Genomic DNA, 23,014 nt, shown 5'->3' on the forward strand with positions numbered 1-23,014 from the left:
ACTAAAGTCGCTGACATACAAACCACGCTTTTAACTGGAAACTCTCAATTTAATGATTTAAGGTCCTTACTCTTTTTTTCTTTTTTTGGGACATTTAAAGATAAGGATTCAACTGTATCAAGTAAATTTTATGTTGTGTTGATATCATTTTGGATCTTTTATTATAAATTTATTTTTTATTCATATTGCATTTTACGTATATACATAGCACGTGTATAAAAAAACTCTTTTGTTAAATATAAAAATGACACAAGTTATATACACATCGTGTTTGAAATATGAATTTGTGATAGAAAATTTGATGCGGCGACCACATGCGGACCCTTTGAAATGACCAAAAAGCCTCCAAAGATGATCTTCAAACCCCAACAATCCGATCAAAACTGGACCCACAGTTCGCAGTCAACTGATAACTCGCCAAAGCATGCAAACATGCACCCTCCAAATGATAGCTAGCATTTGGTACCTTAAGAGCTTTACCTCTAGACTATTATACTGAATCAAACATAAGAGGACTATAAACAAAGCTTTCTTGATGTAATAGTGTTGTTAAAGAACATAATTTATTGCTTACAAGTAGTAGTAACATTGATTGATGATGATGATGATGGTTTGATGTAAGTACAGTATATATATGTCAGTGAAAAATGTGATTAGCAAATGCAACAGGATCATGGCTTTCGTCCTCTTCTTCCTCCTCATGATCGTGTTGAGTGGCTGTCGTCGGGGCGGAGAGACGAGCGCTACTGTTCATGGGGTGGTCATGAAAAGTAGTTTTAGAGGGTGCAGTAGTGTCTGATCCCAGGTTGGGGCTGAAGCCATGCATGCTAATCAGAGTGTTGGAGGCTGAGGATGTGTTGGAATAAGTTGCTGCAATGTGCTGCTGCTGCTGTTGTTGTGGTGGTGGTGGTGAGTTGTGGTGAAGTGCATTTGCCATAGCAAATCTGGTGTTTAGGAGCTGAGTTTGTACCACTGAGAGCTCTGCTTGAAGTGATGCCACCTAAATTGTATGTACTCTACATGTTAGAGAATCTTGGATATGATTCAAGAACCTGATGAAGATATAAGCATTAGATGATTGCAAAATCAATTACTTTCAAGCATTAGACTGTTTATTATTAATTAATCTCACAATTGTATATGAAATGAAATCGTATATAGTTCGAATCATGGTTTACAAAATCGACTATTTTATCTTGAATTTCGCTACAGATATATACGTTACGTGCATAAAGTATACCTCTATATGTATGTGTATATGTAAGAGATGGAAATTTTAGGAAAATTCTTGCCGAACAAGCTTTGATCGAGTCAAAACAACCGTAGAGAAAGTGTTATGTGATTGGTTACTTTTCTTTAATTGTACACCAATTAGACAACAAATGTATTTTGCACTTATCATATGATTGATTTAAATTTGATCGAGTCAAGTTTGAACTAGAATTTTCCATTACACATTACGTGTATGTGTTGAGCACTCAAATATAAATTATTAATCTAAGATAAAGAATGCAAATTGCTAAAATTGTGGGATTCAGGAGACCCATGTTTATGATACATAAGTGGGACATTTTATTCAAAGCAAATTTGGTTTGGATCCAATAAATTGTACAACAAGTATAATAGACTCGTTATATAATTGGTTATTCTCTTAGAATTATACATCACATTTTTCATGTGATTGGTTTAGAATTATTTGAAAAAATTGTACTTTTAGTCCTGTAAGTCTATAAGGGGGTGATCATTTTAGTCTTGTATGAAATTATTTTGTTAATTTTATCCTGTAATTTTAAAGATTCTCACATTGAAAACAAAAATATTTAAAAAAGTACATGTGACTAGCTTAATTGGGTGCATATCTGCTGACAGTTTAGCAAATTCTTGCTATTTTTGTCTTCACTGTGCAAAATTTATAAAATTATCAGACGAAATTATCAAAACAGATTCGTAGAAAACTAAAATTGCCAGCACCCCATATTTCTAGAGCTAAAATTATAAATTTTCAAAAACTAATTAGACCCTATCTCAATTAGAATTTTCTCCCATAAGGATGATGGTCGAAGAAAAGGACTGAATTTCCATAATCTTGGAAAGAAACCACAGTTATTTAGTCAAAAAGTAGTGACATGCTTTTAAGTAATGGGATAATTATATTTACACCCCTAGATTTATGGGCCGTTTGCATAAATTATCTTTATTTTTTAAATAATTATATATATACCCATTAAAAATATCAATATCACTAATACAAATCATCCCTTACTTTTTAAAAAATTACACTCACATCCCTTTTTCGTATTCTAAGGGGAAAAAAAAATACTGCATGTCCGTATCAAAATATAAATATGTAACAATTTATGTTTGATTTCACTAATTGTGAATGTCAAAGTACACGAAAAAATACAGTTTTTTATTCAGATGGTGGGATTTTTTATCTTATACAAATTAATTTTTGTTATTTAGTCCTGTAATTTTAAAATTTTAATTATTTTAGTTTTTTTTCTGATCACTTTTAGCCAAAAAATTGTATTTAATTTGTACTTAACCCAATTAAATAACAATTTTATTCCTATACATTAATTCGTGTAGGACCAAAACTGCCAACCACCCTAAGTTATAGGATTAAATTGTCATTGATTAGGTTATGTGCAAGTCACATGCAATTTTTCGCCAAATTGATTGAAAAACGACTAAAATTATTAACATTTTAAAGTTACAAGACTAAATTGCAAAAAATCAATTGTACAGGACCAAAGATACCAACCCCTTAAGTTACAGGACTAAAATTATATTTTTTTTCTCATCAAATACATTATATACATCCAATATATATATATATAATAAAGTTATATTTCATGCATTTAATTTGTATAATTAAGTGTACGTAGTTAAATGCAATGTAAAACACAACGAAAAAGAAGCTGGCGTTAAACAATTAGATGATGATAGTGATTGTGTATTTAACTATATTTATTGAGTAATAAGAATTTTTATATTGTCATTATAATTATTTTTATAATTTTTATAGTTACACAGCTATTATATGTGAATGTTGTTACTAATTATTATTAATTATCACAATAGGTAATTAGTAATATATGTACAGTGATAATCTAGTAACATTAATAATTGCAGTTGTCACCATATATTGGTGTATCATTGGCTAATTATCCATAGTACGTAATGATTTATATAAAATTTTTGTCACTAATTAAATTTTTAAAATTATATACCAGATTGGTGCTGTTCGAAATATATTTTTAGTGTAATTTAAAAAAATTATTTAATATTTTGAAACTAATTATAGTGTAATAAAATTCAAATAGAAAATCAAGGCTGCTAGTATATATGTTTACTACTAGATTTGAATATCCTCACAAAACATTACAAAAAAAATTGATTATTTTCGTATAATGCTATAAATCACTACGATTTTAAAAATCATAATAAATCAAGACTATTTACTACGATCAGACAAAATTGATGCGAAAACTCAAAATTTTGACCACAGTTAATCTAACATTCGTTATAATTTTACTTATGACCAAAATATTTGCCACATTCTTTAGTTGTAATAAATATTTTAATCTCGTTTATAAATGACCATTGTACAGCTTTGATTAATTAGTATTCATTACAATTTTTACGTTTAATCATAATCATAGTTAAAAGCAATATTTCTTCTGCTGAAACCATGTATAGAAACCCATATAGGCTTGAGAAATTTGAAGTAATAATTTGTTCAAACCTGCTGTTGTAAAGCAATAATAGTAGACACGCAGCCGTAGACCGGGTCGGAGAGCCTGGCCTGAGCCTCATATGATATCGTTACCACCGCATCATGCCGCCGGTTCGCCGGGATGTGCATTAGAAGCTTGGAAACATTGCTGGCGCCGAACACCTTGTGCACGGCGGCGAACCTGGCAGCGCCTTGGTCCGACCCGAAATGAGGAGCAAATATGCATCCACTCACACACTTCCTCCTCAAGAATTTGCATGCCCCACATGGGGCATTGGCCGGTGGAGCGCCGTCCGCCGCCTCGGGATGGGTGGCGGCTCTCCGCTTTCCGGGGCCGACACGGCGGTTGTCCGACGTGCCATCGCCTGGCGGCACATCCATGCAGAAATATATGTGGTGAAGTAGCAGCTAGCTAGCTAGCTGTAAAGAGAAGTAGAGTGCTTAGTTAAAAGGAAAATTAATAGTAACGAGGGTGTTAAAGAATTGTGTTTATAGTATAATATGAAGAAGGGCACGTAAGTCTCGTGAAGGGTTGGCAAGATTAGTAAACCTTTAGAGAGAGAGAAGAGAGAGAAAGAGGGGAAAAGGGTTTGGTGTGTGAGTTGCATGCATGTGCAAAGGGAGTGTTTAAGGAGAGTGTGATTTTGGTGATTATTATAATGAATTGATGCCGGAAGTTATTAAAATTAGTCTTAATTAATTGTTTTATTTTAATTGATTAACTTTTCTACGAAGTCTAGAAACTGATTCACCATTGTACGAATGTTATTATATTTATTACATGATTGATTATTTTTTAAAAATATAAACGAATTACACCTTCTAATTATATGATTAATTTGAATTTGATTGAAGTACATTGGAATTAAAAAAATTAATTTGAATTTGATTAAAAATATGTGCACGTATGTGTGTATGTACAGATGGGGGTGTTGGTGTTGGGGTGTTGGGAAGCCACAAGATTTGTGCTGCCCGTGACGTGTGGGATGGTGGAAGCAGACGTATTTAGGTGTAATATCATGCGAGGGAGCACATTACTATTGCATCTACTGTTTCTTGACTACAAATATCACTGCATTTGTGAGCATTTAAATCAAATTCTTGTGATCTTGGAGACAAACCTTACCAGGGCTTGACACGCCGCAAACCCTCCCGAAACAGAGGGGCGCCTTTGGGAATTTGGACACAGGTGGTTCATGGGTATCATCAGCACGTGCCATAAGGTGTTGGGTTAAACCCTGCAACGAGTGCATGATTTTCTCCTTTACTTTTCCAGACAACATTGCTTGGGAAATGAGAAGACAATAACTTTACAGCTATAGAAATCAAATACCATCTCAATGATGCAAAAACAACTAGAATTAGTTATAAATGTGTATGGGGTTTTTTCAATGAAACTTCACAAGTGCTGGAATATTGGGCTTTTAAGTTGTGTTTGACATCACTGATTCAGTAAAAGCAAAACTATAAGAATCAGTAACCAAGAGAAAGACAGTGCTTGAGAGGGACAATCATGTCATTACTATCCTATTGACTGGTGTGGAATAAAATTTCAAACAAAAAGATTTGCAGACAAACTAGACATAGCTACTGTGAAGAAATCGGAGACCATTTGGTGTTGAATCAATTATACGCAACTGAGCAGGATCACAAGTGCAATTGTGCTGGAGCAGCATATACAGTCAGCATTTCCTTCGGCTTACAAATTTCTCTTGCATATGACTCTTTTACTCAAGGCACACTCCGTTTTTCTTAAGCTGTGAAGGATTCAGGTAGAGAGAGCTAGTTACCTTCGGCCATAATAGGGGTTCTCCAATTAGAACTAATTGGTTCAAGATAGCCATGGCAAACAAGTCCAAATTATCACCTGATCAGGAACTGTCATCACCAAGAAAGCTAAGTTCAGTTCCGTCTTTACTAGCAAGTAAGATAATAACACCAGGGAATATTAGAATAAACAATGAAAAATAACTGTTGAAAGGTAACATGTGGATCACATACCTCTATTCCCAGAAGCTGGGAGTTCCATCTTCCAATCTCATATCGAACAAGTATCTTCTTTTATGACGCCATAATATTTTTATCCAATTTTGGCCTCTCCATTTATAACTGCATTCTCACTGTTTCCAGAAATATTGATGACAGGTTTACTAGTGCTTTTCTTCGCCCTGCTTTTCTCAGTTTCAGATGTATCCTTCCCCGAACTTACAAGTCTCTTGACAAACTTATCCTCCACAAGTGTAATGGCCTCCGCTGGCTTACTTTTGGCAGTAGTTTTGACTTTAACATCAAGACTTTTATCCTCAGACAGTTCTGCATCATCAACTTCAACATCCTTCTTTTGACCAGTTTTCTTCTGCTTACCCTTGTCAAGAGTTTTCTGGGAATCTGCACTTGCTTTGATTGGGTTTGTGCTTGGCTTCTCAGGGTTAGGCTCTGGAAGTAATGCACGGCGGCTTAGCCGAAGTTGCCCCTTCTCATTGATCTGTAACATATTGACATAGTTTGCAGCAGGATTATACAAAGGTAGTTGTAGCACAACAAAAAACAAATGCCATGGAGCACTTAAAAATCATTGCGGAAAATTTACACAGACTCCTACCTTCACCTATTCTAGATGCAATTAGTGTGCATCTGGATGAGTAAATGCAAATTCTAAAACTAAAACAGAAGCCATTTTGTATTGGGGGCAAGCGCATGCATTATTTCCCACAGTTTTCTTTTTGGATCCTCTAATGCTCCAGATTTGGTGTAATAAATCTCGAGAAATAGTATGGTAAGCCAACCCGTTCTAGCAAAGACACAATTGAATCACATCAATCCATGTTCAATTGCCAAAAGAGAAATTGGAAAAATAAAAAGACGTTTTGCCATATCGATTATGCATATAGTTTGTGAGGATTCTGAAAAGTCAATCTGAAATTCATATCTGAGATATTAGTGATTACTTATTATGTGAAATAATACTCCTTGGAGCAAACAGTGATGGAACAAAACTCTGATTGGGAGGATGCAGTTAAGACGTAGGTGCATTAGCAACACAGAGGAATGAAGAGGATAATACGAACCTCAATGAGCTTGACATCAATACGGTCTCCAACTTTGACAGCCTGGTTTTATGTACTGAAATTATTACCACATCATAATCGCCTTGAATGTTAGTAAAACACACAGTGCGGAATACTTACATCTTCTGCCTTGGCCAGCCAATTTGCACTCAACTCACTAATATGACACAGTCCCTGAAGCATAGAATAAGACAATTGATACCTATCCTTTTGCACCAGCATCATATATAGTATAGCTAATATCGAAGTATGCAATAGTAATATCTTGCAATAAAGTGATTCAGAAATATGCACCATATGTTTTTGGTGTTTTTGGAACTACCTCTCGGCCAGGTGATATTTCAACAAAAACTCCATATGGAGCAATTGATTTGATCTCGCAGTTCCTGATTGAGAAGGCAGAGCAAGATATGATTACAGGAACTTGGAAATTACGTTCATCTAATACGCTATCTAAGAGAAATCAGTTTCTCTAATCATTATTAAGAAAATGTCAAATGCAAAAAGTTTATGAATTCAGCTGGCAGCTCCACGCAGCATGTGCTAGTCAACACAGCTACTCTAACCAGAAGAAAACGAGACCTGTAAATGTCACCAACAGTCGGAACCATTGTCAGGTTGCTAATAATGGCCTTAGACTTCTCCAAGCTTGATAAATCTTTAGCTGTTATTTTGACCTGTTACAGCCACATGTTTTACACCGAACAATTGAAGAGAAATTGGGGTTAACAAACAATCACTGGAGTATAAGTTCTATCATCAACTTACAATGCCATTATCTTGTGTGTCAATAGATTCAACCCCTGTTTCTTCAATAATACTTTTCACTTTTTTACCACCCGAACCTATGATCAGGTTCACTTTATCTGGTTTTACCTGCATCATTCGGAAAGTTGTTGAAATTTCATTCACCAGTATACATATCATCAAATAAATTGAACATCCAGAACAGACAAACCTTCATAACATGAATAATTGGAGCATATTTTGAGAGTCTCTTCGCAGGAGGAGGAAAGCATTTTGACATCTCGGCTGAAAAGGAAATGAAAAAGGATGAGCTCTAGAAAGAGTGAGAAAAGGGCACCAGCTATGATAATATAATTTAAGGAACATCTATTTTTGTTTTTTAAATTCATTCAATTTACTTTTCATTGGATCCATAGTGTAACAGCTGATAAACATTGGCATCGAAAAGTACAAGAGATATAATGGGAGAATGATCTGCATACGAAGTAATATCTAAAATTTACCATGACCTAGGGCGCATGCACATGATCAGTAGGAAAAAGGGTAAGAGAAGGAAAACTTAGATTGATGGAAAAATTATTGGGACATGTACAAAACGACACAAATAGATCTCATAGGTCGTTGGCATAAAAGAAAATTTACACCACCTCATAGCAAATGGATATGCTTTTAGAATCCAATTGACCTACAAATATTCTGTCACATGGAGTTAATTGGCTTGGTATGATCGTTGGGATAAAAAATGATTATGCTCTCGGTGGAGTGCTTTTTAAGAATACTGTTCAAAAGTGAAGGTGAATTACATATTAACACATGCAGCAGCCATATTCTAACCATAAAGGTAACAGAAAATTAATAACACTCAATATAAGAGCAGGTTAGACATCAAGAATCCCCAGTAACTGCAGAACAGGTTACAAGGGAACCTTATTGGCATAGTAAATGTACTATTTATGGGCAATATCTTGAATTATAGTCTACATGTCTATTTAAGTTACAATATTGTCATCCCCAAGGACCTACTAACTGTCGCATAGCAATACATATTAGAAGCATTAATTCATATTCATGAGAAGATTTGAGAAAGTATAGACTTCTATAGAACACAACAACATTTTAAGCTGACTCATTCAAGCTCTCAGCAAGAATATAAAACATCTCTTCAAATGAATAAACTAGACATGAGAAGAGAGGGCTTTGTTTGCACAATATCTCCTGTAATAGTTGTTTTACAGAAGGATTGTGAAATTTTTGACCAGGTAACATTTACTTCTATTTCCCGATTATGTTCATCTAAATGCTCCCACGAAAGGCATGTTTCCAATTTGCTTTCTTGCATCACTTTTTAGGCATATCTCGGTCAAAAACCTATTCTATAGTTGATAATGAGGTTGATAATAACTTACCAAGAATATGCTTGCGACCCTCTCTTGCTTGCAGGAGAGCTTGCCGCATGACTGGTAAAGTAATTCCTCCGACCTGCCATCACAGAGTTATGATGAGCAATTATTTCCGATGGCTTTATGATAGAACCGAAAACATCAGGATGAGATATTTCAGATTCAGTACAAAAGAATTTAAAAATAAATGACATACAGGCATATGATTAACTAGAATTACTAAGAAAACTGTGATACACAACCTTTATGTCCATCTGGAATGCAGTTACACCATCATCATTTCCAGCAACCTGCAGGACAAACAAGATAGCTCAATGACCATGATCCTAGCCTTTCCACTGATCGATGAGCAACATTGCTCAGATATGGTTACTGATGGACCAGAAACTGAAGAAATAAATTAAAAAAATGAACAAAAGAGATCCTTTCACATGGAAAATTCCAAGACCTTGAAATCCATATCTCCTGATGCATCTTCACCCCCTGTTATATCAGAGAGGATAAGTGGAGTGCCATCTCCTCCAAACTCCTTAGTGTCCAAGACCATGCCCATCGCTATTCCAGCAATTGAACACTTCACTGGAACGCCAGCATCTTGTAATGCTAAGCAACCACCACATACTGAAGCCATGCTGTCACAAGTTGTAGAAATGAATGCCAGATGGCTTTATCACTCATATGCATCAGAAGATCATAAGAAAATATCTAAAAGAGCTTATAAGAATTTTTATTCTTTTTTATCCCTGATAACAGCAACTACAGTGGCACTTAGCCTGGGGGAATGGATATGGCTGGATCAGAAGGACTAGCAATGAGGCATCCAATAACATGCAGGAATAAACACAGAAATGGACTAAATTTCCTAATTTTGATACCACTTTCCGCTGGTGGAGAACATACTGGTTAGCAAAAGCAATGGAAAAACAAACAAGAACATGGTGCTCTTCATTTGCATCCTCCATCACCACACTACTAGTCAGGCCTCACTTTCCTGATTGCTTTAGTTGTATAAGGCATAGAAGTTGTGTCCAATCTTTAGTGTTCATGTGCAATTGGCATGTAAGATGGATGTAGGGGTGGGTGGCTGGTGCACTGGTTGTTAAAGCGGCCCGGGTGACTGTGAGGGAGGATGTAAGGGGTTCCTGATGGAATAGATGGGATTCAGAAACAGATAAGATGAAAGATTCAAGAAATTGGTGCATGGCAACTAGGATTGGGGCGAGGGTTGCATGTATGGTGGATCACCTCATGGTTTGGACATTACGATTAAGGCTGGATGGTTTTTGGTTTGAGAGTATGGAGCACTTTATTGATGGACTGGGAAGGCCTGGTGGTAGGAGTTGGACAGTGGCTAGTTTAGGGCCATAGGTGGTGTAAAGGTGCCAAATGGGAAGGTGTAGCTTCTGATGGACGTGGCCGCAGGAATATGTGTAGTGAAATTGTTAGGGGGAAGGTAGAGAAAGGTGGCAATGGCTTAGGGATGTGGCAACGGAGATCATGAGGTCAGATGAATAGTAGCATGACAAGAATAAACCTTATCAATTGTTTAAATAATTTGAGACGAACATTCTGAAATTCCTTGGAGAGGGCCGAAATCCGGGGGGGCCAGCCCGGCCGTGAGAAAATGTTCTGGACAAAGATTCCCTTCTAAGTAAGTTCCCTTAAATTCAAGAAGCAAAAACAAGGTTGGAAGTGGATTTGAGAATGATACTTCCAGTCCCAGCTCATTCTCTAGTACTAAGTGCATGTAAGTCCTATATTACTGAATTGTGTGGCTTAAGAATAATAAAACCACTCTACAACTACCTGATCACTGCTTTACCTTGATGAGCCATTGCTTTCGGTTATGGTACTCTCAACACGTATAGTATAAGGGAAGTCATCTTCAGAAGGCAATATCGGCTCCAGAGCTCTCTCTGCAAGTGTTCCATGGCCAATTTCTCTTCTAGATGGTGCTCCTGCACGGCCAACCTCTCCAACAGACGAGGGAGGAAATGTGTACTGCACAAACAACCAACAAAAGAATGAACTTGACTGGAAACTGTAAACACTCTGCAGTCAGCTCGTGTATAGCAGAAAGAATATTGAATTAGATGAGAAGAAAATGAACTTATAAATTCGTGTGCTTTACTGGTTGAAATTTAATGTTTTGGGTATCAAGGGGTATTGATTGATTGAATTTAACAAGGAAAAGGAGGAATAATTTGGGACAATTTTTTGCTGAGTAACATTCCTCGAGATCTTAGTACAAGAAATTTGTAACTGTTTTAGTATCTTACAGAAACCTAATGCTTTTTATCCTGCAGATAATAATATGATCTTTACAAATCAGAGCTTTGAGATAAAGTTCTGATAAATCAAATTATTGCTGCAGTGCTCAACCAATTCCCAGAGATCTTCCTCATCAACAACTACACGCAACAGTTTTCCACTAAATTTCATGGATGTTCAGATCTGCAGATCAGGGCAATATGAAGTAGCAATAGCAAACTAATGACAGTGATTAAGTAACAGAATATCTTCAGACGTAAAGAAACCACAAATATGTTGGCTGGGATAACTTAAAGGTAGAGGAGAGAATGTAATGAGATCGAGCCACTTCAAGATCAAGTTGCTCGTGTTTTGGAAGTCAATGTCAAACCAGCAACTAACATGGGATTTTCCACTATGAATAATACTAGAAGGAAGTATGATATTTTCAGCAGTGTCACCTGAAGATAGAACCTCTTGAACTCGTCTTCATCTACAAGGTTATCTATTCTCTGGGCCATTTGTTTATCGCCAAGTGTAGCCACAGCTAACGACTACAAAAGACAAATGAAATACATCAAAAATTACAAAGTAAGAGGATACAAGCATCGTGTTTGTAGATTCAGCACATTGGTTTGGTGGGGTACAAATAGACAGTAGTTTGTATGGATCCAAATTAAAGCATTTTCACTGTCTATATGTCATTTTTCATAAAAACAATTTTGGGAATTTGTTCATAAGATTGGCAGGGCAAGAAATTTTCTCACAAGTACTGCAAACAAAGTTTAATGAAGTTTTAACAAGCAACTGATGTACTTCTAACGTCAGCAAAATGAACATAGCTGCTCATACTAAGTCAAGTCAACATACTAGAAAACAAATTCAGTGTTTATAATACTTAAAGATCTGGCCAAAATTGACTAAAATACTTTAGTGTCTGTAAACAAATTCAGTGTTTATAGTACGTGAAGAAATACTTTATATTTCCAGTGTGAGTACTCTAAAATTGACATCCAAAATATGGAACAATTGCATAGATTTAGGTAATGAAAAAATTTCATATATCTACAAATAGGGACAAGGTGATATATAGTACGTAAAGATCTGGCATAATCAGAGTTTGAGACAAGGAAAAAGATTCACATAAAGAGAGAACGCCCACAAGTTTTGCTTGGAAATGATAAGCATGCAAGAACCTGAGGCGTTCAGAATATTTTCATCTAGGACAAGAGAGGTTCTCATAAAGAAAATTTTCACAAGTTTACATTCTCAGAGCTGAAAAGGGAAAAGAAATTGAATCACAAGTTAAGAATTGTTTACCAACATTTTCTTGATTTAATTTTGGTCTCGCTTCTTTCTTTTTAGAGGTCTTCTGAGGGTTTACTTAGTTGAATTGAGTTTCTGATAGTCACTCAAAGTCAAAGACAGTTGAGTTATTTATCTTTTAAAGCAGCACCGGAAATGGGGCCGACACCAATAATATTTGTTCCCTCTCTACACGTTTCATCTTCAGGATTCAAGACCCTTGAAATCTTCTGTTAAATATACTCCTTCAAGAATTACGTGTTATACAAAATCTCCAGTGCTAGTTCATTAAATTACTGCTGTGCAGTTATATTTTCACCTTTCCTAATTGCACCAAATTGCTTGAGTAAAAGGTTCAGTCATTATAGAGAGAGAGGAAACAGAGTGCGTCTAGAAGACAAGGGCAGCACACACTCCAAGGAAACAGAGTATGATCCAGAAGACAAGGGCAGCACACGTTCCAAACTTCCAACCATGAGATTGATTCATTCAGGCATTCAGGATATTAAAGGGTTCAAGCACTCTTGTATATGATACAGTTTATCACTACAGCAAAATATTCTTACAACATATCAACAAAAATCACAAGCATCAGTAAGTTTTGAGAGACATCAAAGTTGTGACTTCAGATGGAAGAGAACAGAGACACACAAGAAGCATGATCATAATAATGCAAATACCTGAAAGAAGCTATCAAGATCCCATTACAAGAACTAGACTGAAGAGAACTGTAATGATCTAATCCAGGTTCTGACAAAAACAGATATAATCAGACCTGGGTTTCGCCACGTGTAAAAAGGGCGCTTCCATGTGCTCGAGGAAGTAATCCACAGCGTGAAGTGATGGATCGTAATTCCTCAGGGGTTCTGCCGTCACTTCTTTTTCCTCCCTGAGAAATGAGAATATGAGAACAGAACAAAAGTTCAGATTAGAACGAAGACATAATGAAACAATAACTAAAATTTATGAAACAATTACAAAAGTTCTGTAACAGAAAATGAGTGTCCCTGTAATAGAACATGTTAATTTGTTTCCCTGTTGTTTTATCTCTTACATTAACAAAGTTACACAGTCAGTGTATTGTGTAACAGTCACAAATTTGAATTTTGCAAGATAGAACACAAGAGGAATGTGAAATTTAACATAGAAAACCATCTATTTAGCCGTCAGAATCTTGACAATTGATTCCAGATATCCACAGTCCTATCATCAATTGAGTTTTGGTACATAAAAGTTCTCTTGCAAGAATGTAAACACCTGAACCACCACATTTGCTTTTGCAGTAAAAATAAATTCATTATTGCTCATACATTTTAAATACTCAAATACTAAGGAAGTTTCCATAAGATGATAAACAATTGCAAAAAAAAATTATAAAACACAAGAAACTACAAGATACAAGATCCTGATGTTCATCAAGCCCCTTTAATGATGTAATTAATAAGGATTTTCATTACCTACCACCAAAAAAAGGTGTCCATTTTAATCAAAAGCTAAAGTCGGATGTTGAAGACAAGACATGAGAATCCCTTAACATAAAACTGCTAGTTGAGCAAGCAAAGGATTAAGATTTCAGGTATTTTTCTTTAAATCTTACCTCAACAATACGTCTCCGCAAGAATTTGGATGAGACTTCTTTGAAAACTAGCTTCACATCTACCTCAGAGAAAAGCTATATGAAAATCAAACATCAAAAGATTAGTCAACTTCAATCACTCAAAACCATATGATATGTCAATAAAATTCAATGGTATAGGACCAATAGAATCAACAACTTCTCACCAGACCAGAAATTTTAACATAAGCACCAATTGGTAGTTTTGTTGTCAATTGGTTCTGTACTTTGAGTTTGGCATATGAATAAGCAAAAACTTAACGAAATTTTATGTACTCAAGCTGTATGTATTGGCAATAAGAAATAAAGAGCTAAAGCGACAAAAGAATCCCATCAACCATGACTTCTGAGTTTTTATTTAGTGTTGAAAAAGGTCTTTCTCCATTTAACATCATAACCACATTATCTCAATAAAATGTTTGATTTACAAGTTTGAACGACTCTACATCTACTCTGTGCATCTGATGCATATACGAAGTGCGTCTCGGGATCTATAAATCAGATTGCAGCTGTGGCTACAAACAGCAGAAAGAGCCTAAGGTCAGAAGCACCCGTTATTATAAAGGCTATGACTAATCTAATTCACTTATTATATCATTATCACGAGAATCCCTACATAGTAGAATTCCCTCAATTAACATAATCGTAATAAAAGAAAGAATTTACCCTAAGACATGCCAAGAAATTAGGAGTTCCCTACTCATAAACAGTTAAGTCTGGGATCAGTATGTACAACGTCCTTTCACCTCTGCTAAAGAATAAGATAAGCAGAAATCACGGTATCGGGTCACCCTATTTCCCACCTAACTGGTGCTGACGATGACATAACAGATATGGTGTACACTGATATTCCGGAATACATGATAACATCGTACAAGCTTGAAAGGCGAAAGAAATAAAGTTCATGACCCAAAAACCATTGTTTGCGTAGTCTCCAGTTGCAAGAAAAACTACCATTTAATTGGCTTAAGCTTTAACATCCAAACTTTCATTCATCATTGTTTTGGTTTCTTCTGTTACCATGGTGATGATTTTAGTTAAGGGTAGGACATCACCGTTAAAAGGTGTTTGTGATGTAAAAACTAGACCGTGGGCCTAGGCACCCAAAAAAAGAAAAACAGCCATAAAGATGGAAACAAGGGGGTGTTCTTAGTGTGGCTACACCATTTAGAATTTCAAGGTATCAAAAGACAAACACGTCGAACATGCCTCAACAATTACAGAAAACCAAAACTGAAGAAACAGCTTCCTTGAGGATAATGAATTCACTCATCAAAACAGTGTTCCTCCCTTAAGTTCATGTCAGCTAGAGACAAAAGGGGAAAAAAAAAATGACCACATAGACTACTCCACCTTTCTGGCATCAACAAAAAACAAAACTAAATAGGATCACATATACAACTCCCGACTTACATCATTAAGGCCAATACAAAATAGCGCAACAAAAAGGAATAAGAAAGTAAATCCATCAAAACTTCAGAATTGTACCCAGACAATAACCTAAAGAAAGAAGAGTTTAAAGGTTCTCTTAGAGGCCCAGAATTACCAATGGGGTGGACTTCTTTGGGATTGGCTTGATATGAACATCACCTTCATCAACTTCACCATCAACTACGACCTCCTCATCCTCTTCTTCATCCTCAAGTAAGTCAGGTAACGTTTCAGTGGTCACAGCAGTTCCCGTCTTACTAACAAAGCCCTCCTCTGTAAGTATGCTCAAAACTTTTGCTTCCACAGATGATAATGCCTTTCTTCTTGGGATTTTGTTCTTAATTTGTAGAGCTTCAACCAATTCATCACCTGCAATTTCCTGAATATTATCAAAAATCACTGTCATGACTTAACAGAATGTTTATATCACAACAAATGAAGAAATTATAACAAGGATAACATTGATAAAGCTTTCATTAACTCTAGCAATATATATGAGAAAGAAATGGCAGGTTAACATTTTCATGCCCGTTTCCTATTGACATTGTACATGTAAAATTACCATGGAACCTGTCCCCATATAACACAAGAATGATATAAGAATACTTAAAAGGAAGCAAACATAGTTAGAAATAGATATGAAACAAGTTGCGACTCATTAGACATTTGCATGTAAAGTCTTAAAGTGGATGGTTTTTCCAACCAAATTAATCTTCTGCTAAAAGAAGAAAGTCTTTACATTAATATCTATTTAAGACCCAAAACTCATCTTGCCCCAAAGCCCCAAAAGAGTTGGGGAAAATCCATCAGTCCCCTTTTGGCTTTTTTCTTTCAACCTTTCTGCTCTTCTTCCGCAGCAGCTTTCAAGTTAAGTATATTTTCTCTCACATTTGCCAATGGGAAGCACAGACACCATCAACACTACCACTTCTGCTAAGATGATCATCTCAACTTTCATAGGTTTCTTATATGCTGTGGTTAACAGACTTGGTCTAAGAACTTCAAGCCAGTTATTTATGCAGACTTACAAGATGGATATTCAGACATTGTCTTGTCATATAGTTTCTACAAGTTTCAAGGTGCTCCAATTGGTATCAAAATTTAAGAAACAACTCAACAAAGGGCTTCATGTGAAACCAGTTTTCTTCAATCCAAAGTATGGAACAAGTGTTGACTGTCAAAAATTGAACCTAAAATCAGTTGTTTAGGGTAGATTCAAAATTCAAATCGCTGATTATATAAGAAACGACATGGTTCCTAAACCTTATCCTAAATATGGAAAGTTATATACTGCCCGATTCCATTGGTAATTTGAACAACTGCAACCGACCTTCTACAGAGGATCAGCAACATCATTACAGAGAATAAGCATGATGAATATGTGCATGAACCATATTATTGTTATTTCTTCATCATCTGTCCATCCAAAAAGCTAGCTCCAGAATCTAATATCTGTGATTCAAAAATGCAGTTCTGGTGAAATCTCTGTCACTCAAACTTATGCATTGAGTCAGTAACATCCTCCAAATAGCAGACCCTATGAAACTTGTAATATTCTACAGCACAGGGTAAACCTTATACAATGAAGTCAACATCTTGGTTCTACAAGCTCCATTGCTCTGAACTTTTACATGACTGCAGATTTTTTCTACTGCTAAAACAATTCTCAGTATTGGTATATCTCAGAATTTAGAAAAGAGACACAAGAGATAAGAATTTTTGTGTGCATGCAGATTTCTAAGTGATCACATGGAATTATTATTCCACCTGGAAGTCTTGATTTTGGATATTCAAACAGTCAAAACAAAACAAAATAAAAACTAAAGCTATATAATCAAAGAGATTCTCCATATCTCCAAACTTTTATATGACGTACAAAAAGAGTTCTACTGCTAAAACTATTCTGAGTATCGGTGTGTCTCAGAATGACAGCCTCACCAGCATTCAGAAAAGAGGTACAAAAGATAAAAATGTTTGTACACATTACATTTCTCAATAATCATGTGGAATTATTATTTTATCTGGAAGTCCTGGTTTTGGATAATCACGCAGTTAAAACCAAACAAAATTGAAAATAAAAGTATATGATCAAAGAGATATTTTAGAATTCATCCCTGAAGAAGATAAAAGGACCTAATACTCCCAAGCATGGCACGTGTCCAAAGCTACTATAATGAAAAGTACACGCAAGAAAACAGATCTAAAATAAAGCATCAACTGGGACAAGTTAAGAAATGGAAATTGATAACATAAAATCATTGATAGGTGGCAATCATACAAGAAGAATAAAACATACTTCGACATGCTTATACAGCTCAGGAGGGGGCAATTTGATTGCTTCAAGCATTTTTTGTTTCCCACACTTCTTCACTAAGGATTCCACCTCTTTGCATATATCTCGCACAGCATTCTGACATTGTAAATAATAAAAATGGTCATACACACATTAAATATCACTAATAAATATCCCATAGTGTTGAGTTGAAGTTGTAATTAAATTGCGAAGCTTGAAATTAATTAAGCATCGCAACCAATGCACTGCAGTCCGAAAGAATATCATAATAGCAAAGTACTATACTAGATATTCATTAGTCCAGAAAAGTCCATGGGGAACCAAACACATTTCCTTTTCAACTCATTATCCAGAGTATTAACCAGCATTTCATAAATTTTCATAAAACTTGCAGGATTGAGTTAAATAACAACCCCAAACATGTTGGCATGCCCCAGCATCACAAACTGTGTTGAAAGTTACAAAAATAAGAATACTTAGCAAGCATATAAAAATCTTAATACAGTGAATACCCAATTATGGCAGATAATGGCCAACCAACGACAACCGCCCAGGAAGAGTCTAATTATCCTAGATCCCAAGGAAGAGGAAACTATAACATTATAATTGGTTCAATTCTGTAATGGAGATTGATAAAAAAGAAACATTACATCTTTAAAGGAGGAGAATAGCTAATAGAAGATATGAAATGAAAGATAGGTAGGCACCTGTCCAGCTTCTACTGCTTGCAATAACTTCTCTTCAGGAAGGAAGTCACAGTATCCCTGTGATGATCCATTTCAGACACAACAACAGTCAGAAAATTCAGCAACCACTGTGGATGTTTAAGCATAGCCTCCAATCACCAAAAACTTCTATTTTATACTAGTAGAACTCTGTTAACAATAGCATCTCTCTTTCTACAAGGAGAAGATACATGGACCATCTGACAAATGATTGATTTTCAGCTGAACTCTTTCGACGTCGTCTTTAAAGCTTTAGCAGTTTAGGGCTGAAAATGGGCAGAGTCTCTGCCGACACAGGCCCATATCTAAAAACCAATCAGAATACAAAGATAGACCAAGACTCAGACCCTGTCTAGCATCGCACACATGGGGCTATAATATGCTGGATCCACTGTAATAACCCGGGCCCAGATCTGACCTCTTTTATCATCTTCCCATTTCTTTTCCATTGTTCATCTTTTTCCCCGCCAATTTCTGGGAAAACCCCCCAGCTCTGGACCCTTCCACTCTCTATGCATCCTGATTCCCATCCCGCTATGAGTCACTACTCCTAAACCTGACGCCAGAGACCAATACATGTATATGCACATACAGAGAAGAGAGGGGTAGATAGGTGGGGCAAATATGGGAATGGGGCAGTAGAAGGATGGACATCTGTGTAGACGGAAGCAAGTGGAGAAGTTTAGAAAAGGCTCTGAAGAATTGGCAAATATTTTGAACCATTTATTGTCAATTTTATGGTTGTTAATACTGTTATGTCTAAAAAATAGGTCTTTCGGCTGGCTATTTTGAGCTTTACAACAGCGGCAAGCAAGGTTTTATTAAGACGTTTGACAGCCATCATAAAACTTTGTTTAAGTGTTTCAGAGAATACTGGTTGTTGAACTAAATTAAAGAAGAAAGAAACAATAATTCGATTACCATTAAGTTTTCAGAAGTCAAATACAGAATTCCAGATACATATTACAATAGGCCAAAAGAATTAGTCTAGAAATGTTTCGTAACGTCTCGTACTTTCCAAAGAAAAGCAAGGTCAATTTTTTACAAAATCAATTTCTGGATGTTCAGTTATACACATGAACAAACAGAGATAGAGAGTAGGAATGTAATAATTTACCTCAATCATCAATATCGCACTGTCTGTACCTGCCAGCAACAAGTCTAGCTTAGACCCTTCCATCTCCTTCATAGTTGGATTTACAACAAACTTATCACCAATAAGCCCAATACGAACCCCCGCAATAACTTTAGAATTTGGCACTTCTGAAAGAGCTCTGTTGTATTTGATGAATTACAATATATAAGTGGCCTAAATTATGTAGTCAACCAGTAGAAGGTGAACCAAGGCAACAAACATACACTGCAATCCCAGCTGCCGTCACTGCTAAAGAATCTGGGGGATGTAAACCATCATAACTGAGTACCTGCCTCATGGGAATGATGGAAGTAAAAGGCATCAGCTATGCATAGCCACTATTGGAAATATGATTAAATATATAACCAACCACTTAACTGACTAAGAGCACTTAACAAATTTTCAAGTCCTTTCTTTTTCTCTCTATTTTCCATCTTCAAGAATTCTTACATGGTAATTTGGTCTATGATAGCTATGAAAAAATTCAAGAAACAAAATGTAGAGAAAGCATTTTAAGGATATTAGATGTTGGAGGTAACAACCAAGAAACTTTGTCCATTCACAAGATTTTAGTAAAAAAAACATACCCAAGATAATATCTGTGTTTCGTGATAAAACCCTTTGAGCATAGTTGGGCGTAAAGGTCTATCTATTAGTCTACAAATAAGAACCTGCAAGAAGAAATTGCTTACAGATTAGCAGGCCAACCACAATGTAGAAATTGATAAATGGTATTCATAGTTGACAATGAAATTCTTCACCATTGCTATAGAAAACATTCCTCAACACCAAAAGCAGTGAAATACCTCATGATCCTTGGTCTTTCCCTCTCGCTTGAAAAACCCACCACTGAAAAATGGCAGGATAACCAAAAACATAAGTTTCCTTACCAAGCTAGGAGCCTGTTTAAAGGAAATATCTAAAATGTCCAGCATATACCTCGTGCGACCAGCTGCCGAGAATCGCTCTTGATAATGTACAGAAAGAGGAAAGAAATCAGAAGGCTCACTCGGAACATCAGCCAAACAAACAGTTGTGTAGATAATCTACAAGGAAAGGTGAAAACTATTTTATTCAGAGCATAAACAACAGAGCCAATTCAACTTAACATCATCAAGTTATGCCTTAGATTGGAACATTTTGACCAAACAAAAAGGCACATGCATCAACATTTGCAGAGATGATTTTTAGTTTAAAACAACAGCATTTAGTCGTCTAGGAAAATTATAAGAAGTTTAGCCAAAAACAAACAGAAAATAATTCTTTAAGTCCATAACTTACAGTTTCTCCATCTGTAACAGTAACAGCACCACTAGCTTGTCTTCCCATGTGACCAGTCTCAACCAATATCTGTGAAAACTCAGAAAAATCACATGAGGTGAAGATTAGTGATGCATCATAGGACCCAGACCAAAATGCAAAATAACGTATTTGAAAAATAGCCAAGCTGGGGGCAAAAGAAAAAAAAAAGAAACCAGCCAGAGTCCAAAAGATCGTAATTGATTTGCTGATAGTTTTGCAAACAGAAAGTTAAGGAAATCTAAGTACTTCATAAAATAAGATAGGTGGCACCAACCCTGGAGCTCTCATGTTCAAAGTTTTTCCAACCCCGGAGCCATTTAATTTGAATATTGTGATAGATTGTCCAACAGTGTAGGTTGATACACTCCGAAGTCCCAACATATCTTACCAGCTCTTATGGCATGCAATACTTTGAAATCTCTCATACCCTAAGAAAGAACCTTATTCATTATACCATTGACATGCAGTACATTCCAATTTCAAAGAATAAACCTCTCCAGCAAGAAAATTTCATTTCTTACCCATGTTTCTATCCGACAACGAAGAGAGAGCAACCAAATGAACAACACAAAAAGGAAACGCAAACATAAAGATTGAAGACTGAACTTTGCGCGCACGAAACTCGTAAGTTGGCCCCATCATCAATTAATTTCCAAATATCTAACTTCCAAAAATACTGAAATAACTACAATGAATCAAAACGACTTACATGGCGATCACCAACAGGAATTTTAATAGAGTAAGGAGCGAACGGCTGCTGTAGAGCTTCATCACTTTGAATATCAGGCTCTGCAGCTAAAGAAGCTCCAATAGCAAACTGATTACACAAGTTTCTGCTTCCTCTGCTGCTCCGAGTTCTCCTTTTCCTCGTTCTGGGAGTCCGAAGAACAGCATTTGGTGCCAAAATGGAAGACAAGTGAAAAATTTTTGACGGAGGAATTCCATTAACCGGTGAAAATTGAGAAAGTATTCTGAACTTCTTGGATGTTGACGATTTGAATCGCGAGAGAGGGGTGTGGAAGCTCGAATTAGGGTTGGCTGCCAGCATTTTCCCCGCCTTCCACTGTCCCTTCACCGTCACTGCGTGTGAAGTATGTGTAGTATTTGCAGGCTTATCCACTCTCTTCTTTCTCTCCGAGAATGAGAGAAAATAGTGTTTAATATTTTTTCTAATTTTATTTAAATTTTCAAGTTCGCTCCAGTAAATAGGGCTCATATGAGTCCAAGCCCAAAACGTTAATGGGCTTCAGCCCACATCATAAGAAAGGCCCATAAAGTACTTGGGCCTAAGCATACGGCTTTGTAAATAGGCCCAAAATACTTGTTATTTTTTCGTTATAGTAAATCACAACGAGCTTCCCATATTTGTCGTAATTAAAAATAGTTTTTTACTGTTAGAAAAAATTTCAAGTACATCTAAGAATTATCGACAGTCTAAAAAATACCAATTATAATGAGTTGTCACGAAGTGATATTTTATCAGATAATTATTAATTTTAGAGAAGTATTTATAAATATTTAAATAATAAAAAAATATTTATTATTACGATAAATTTGATAAAAGCCTATCGCAATTTACTGTTTTTGTTATATAGTAATTTAGAAAATGATTACTGAATTGACATTTTTCCATAAAGAAACGCATTTTGGTCACCCCTTTCATCCTATGAAAAGGAGACAACGCATTTGGTTTCATCGTCGAAAATTCATTAAGAATATCATTCCTTGTGGGGTCTTATCTGGTAACTGAGTTTTTAATTATATCTATACTTTATTTAGGGAGAGGGTCATTTAGTATCTTATCATTTTGGATTTGTCATTTTGTATTTTTTTAAATTTAACTTAAATTTATTTATTTATTTATTTATTTATCTGACTTTCAATTCTTTCAGTATCTTTTGATATATTTTTTTCAATTTTTATGCATTTTCTACTCTAATATTATATCATTATTTTTTTCACCGTCTATAAAAAGTATTTTATAAATATTTTATTTTAAATAAA

The 23,014-nt window shown here is 35.6% G+C and overlaps 2 protein-coding genes across 3 annotated transcripts; both read right to left on the minus strand.

Moving 5' to 3' along the window:
• On the minus strand, nt 321-5,788 carry LOC105155905 (LOB domain-containing protein 20). 2 transcript variants are annotated; one of them, XM_011071888.2, is made up of 5 exons: nt 5,741-5,788; nt 5,530-5,617; nt 4,866-4,977; nt 3,749-4,159; nt 321-1,000 (listed from the first exon to the last, which is right to left on the minus strand). In XM_011071888.2, the coding sequence occupies exons 4-5, from the start codon at nt 4,118-4,120 to the stop codon at nt 638-640; spliced, it is 735 nt and encodes a 244-aa protein (XP_011070190.1). In that variant the 5' UTR covers nt 4,121-4,159; nt 4,866-4,977; nt 5,530-5,617; nt 5,741-5,788; the 3' UTR covers nt 321-637. The 2 variants fall into 2 exon arrangements, with proteins under 2 accessions (XP_011070190.1, XP_020547496.1); XM_020691837.1 differs by having other exon boundaries at nt 4,861-4,977.
• Nucleotides 5,081-22,171, minus strand: LOC105155735 (probable polyribonucleotide nucleotidyltransferase 1, chloroplastic). Its single transcript, XM_011071663.2, has 25 exons — nt 21,720-22,171; nt 20,990-21,058; nt 20,648-20,754; nt 20,515-20,557; nt 20,296-20,379; nt 19,933-19,997; nt 19,691-19,847; nt 18,556-18,612; nt 17,852-17,965; nt 15,671-15,934; nt 14,107-14,181; nt 13,285-13,398; nt 11,666-11,758; nt 10,777-10,955; nt 9,403-9,586; nt 9,197-9,244; nt 8,961-9,033; nt 7,766-7,839; nt 7,576-7,683; nt 7,390-7,484; nt 7,130-7,193; nt 6,928-6,981; nt 6,808-6,849; nt 5,741-6,224; nt 5,081-5,617 (listed from the first exon to the last, which is right to left on the minus strand). The coding sequence occupies exons 1-24, from the start codon at nt 22,056-22,058 to the stop codon at nt 5,820-5,822; spliced, it is 2,907 nt and encodes a 968-aa protein (XP_011069965.1). The 5' UTR covers nt 22,059-22,171; the 3' UTR covers nt 5,081-5,617; nt 5,741-5,819.

Source organism: Sesamum indicum, linkage group LG2, assembly GCF_000512975.1.
Source record: "Sesamum indicum cultivar Zhongzhi No. 13 linkage group LG2, S_indicum_v1.0, whole genome shotgun sequence".
Taxonomy (NCBI): domain Eukaryota; kingdom Viridiplantae; phylum Streptophyta; class Magnoliopsida; order Lamiales; family Pedaliaceae; genus Sesamum; species Sesamum indicum.

Excerpts from the sequence above, each read along its gene's own strand:
- LOC105155905 (XM_011071888.2), bottom strand. The coding sequence starts at position 4,120 with ATGGATGTGCCGCCAGGCGATGGCACGTCGGACAACCGCCGTGTCGGC. Across the intron at positions 1,001-3,748 it reads TTATTGCTTTACAACAGCAG|GTGGCATCACTTCAAGCAGA; the intron begins GTTTGAACAAAT and ends CATACAATTTAG.
- LOC105155735 (XM_011071663.2), bottom strand. The coding sequence starts at position 22,058 with ATGCTGGCAGCCAACCCTAATTCGAGCTTCCACACCCCTCTCTCGCGA. Across the intron at positions 17,966-18,555 it reads AAGCAGTAGAAGCTGGACAG|AATGCTGTGCGAGATATATG; the intron begins GTGCCTACCTAT and ends TTACAATGTCAG. Across the intron at positions 6,225-6,807 it reads TTGATGTCAAGCTCATTGAG|ATCAATGAGAAGGGGCAACT; the intron begins GTTCGTATTATC and ends AATATGTTACAG.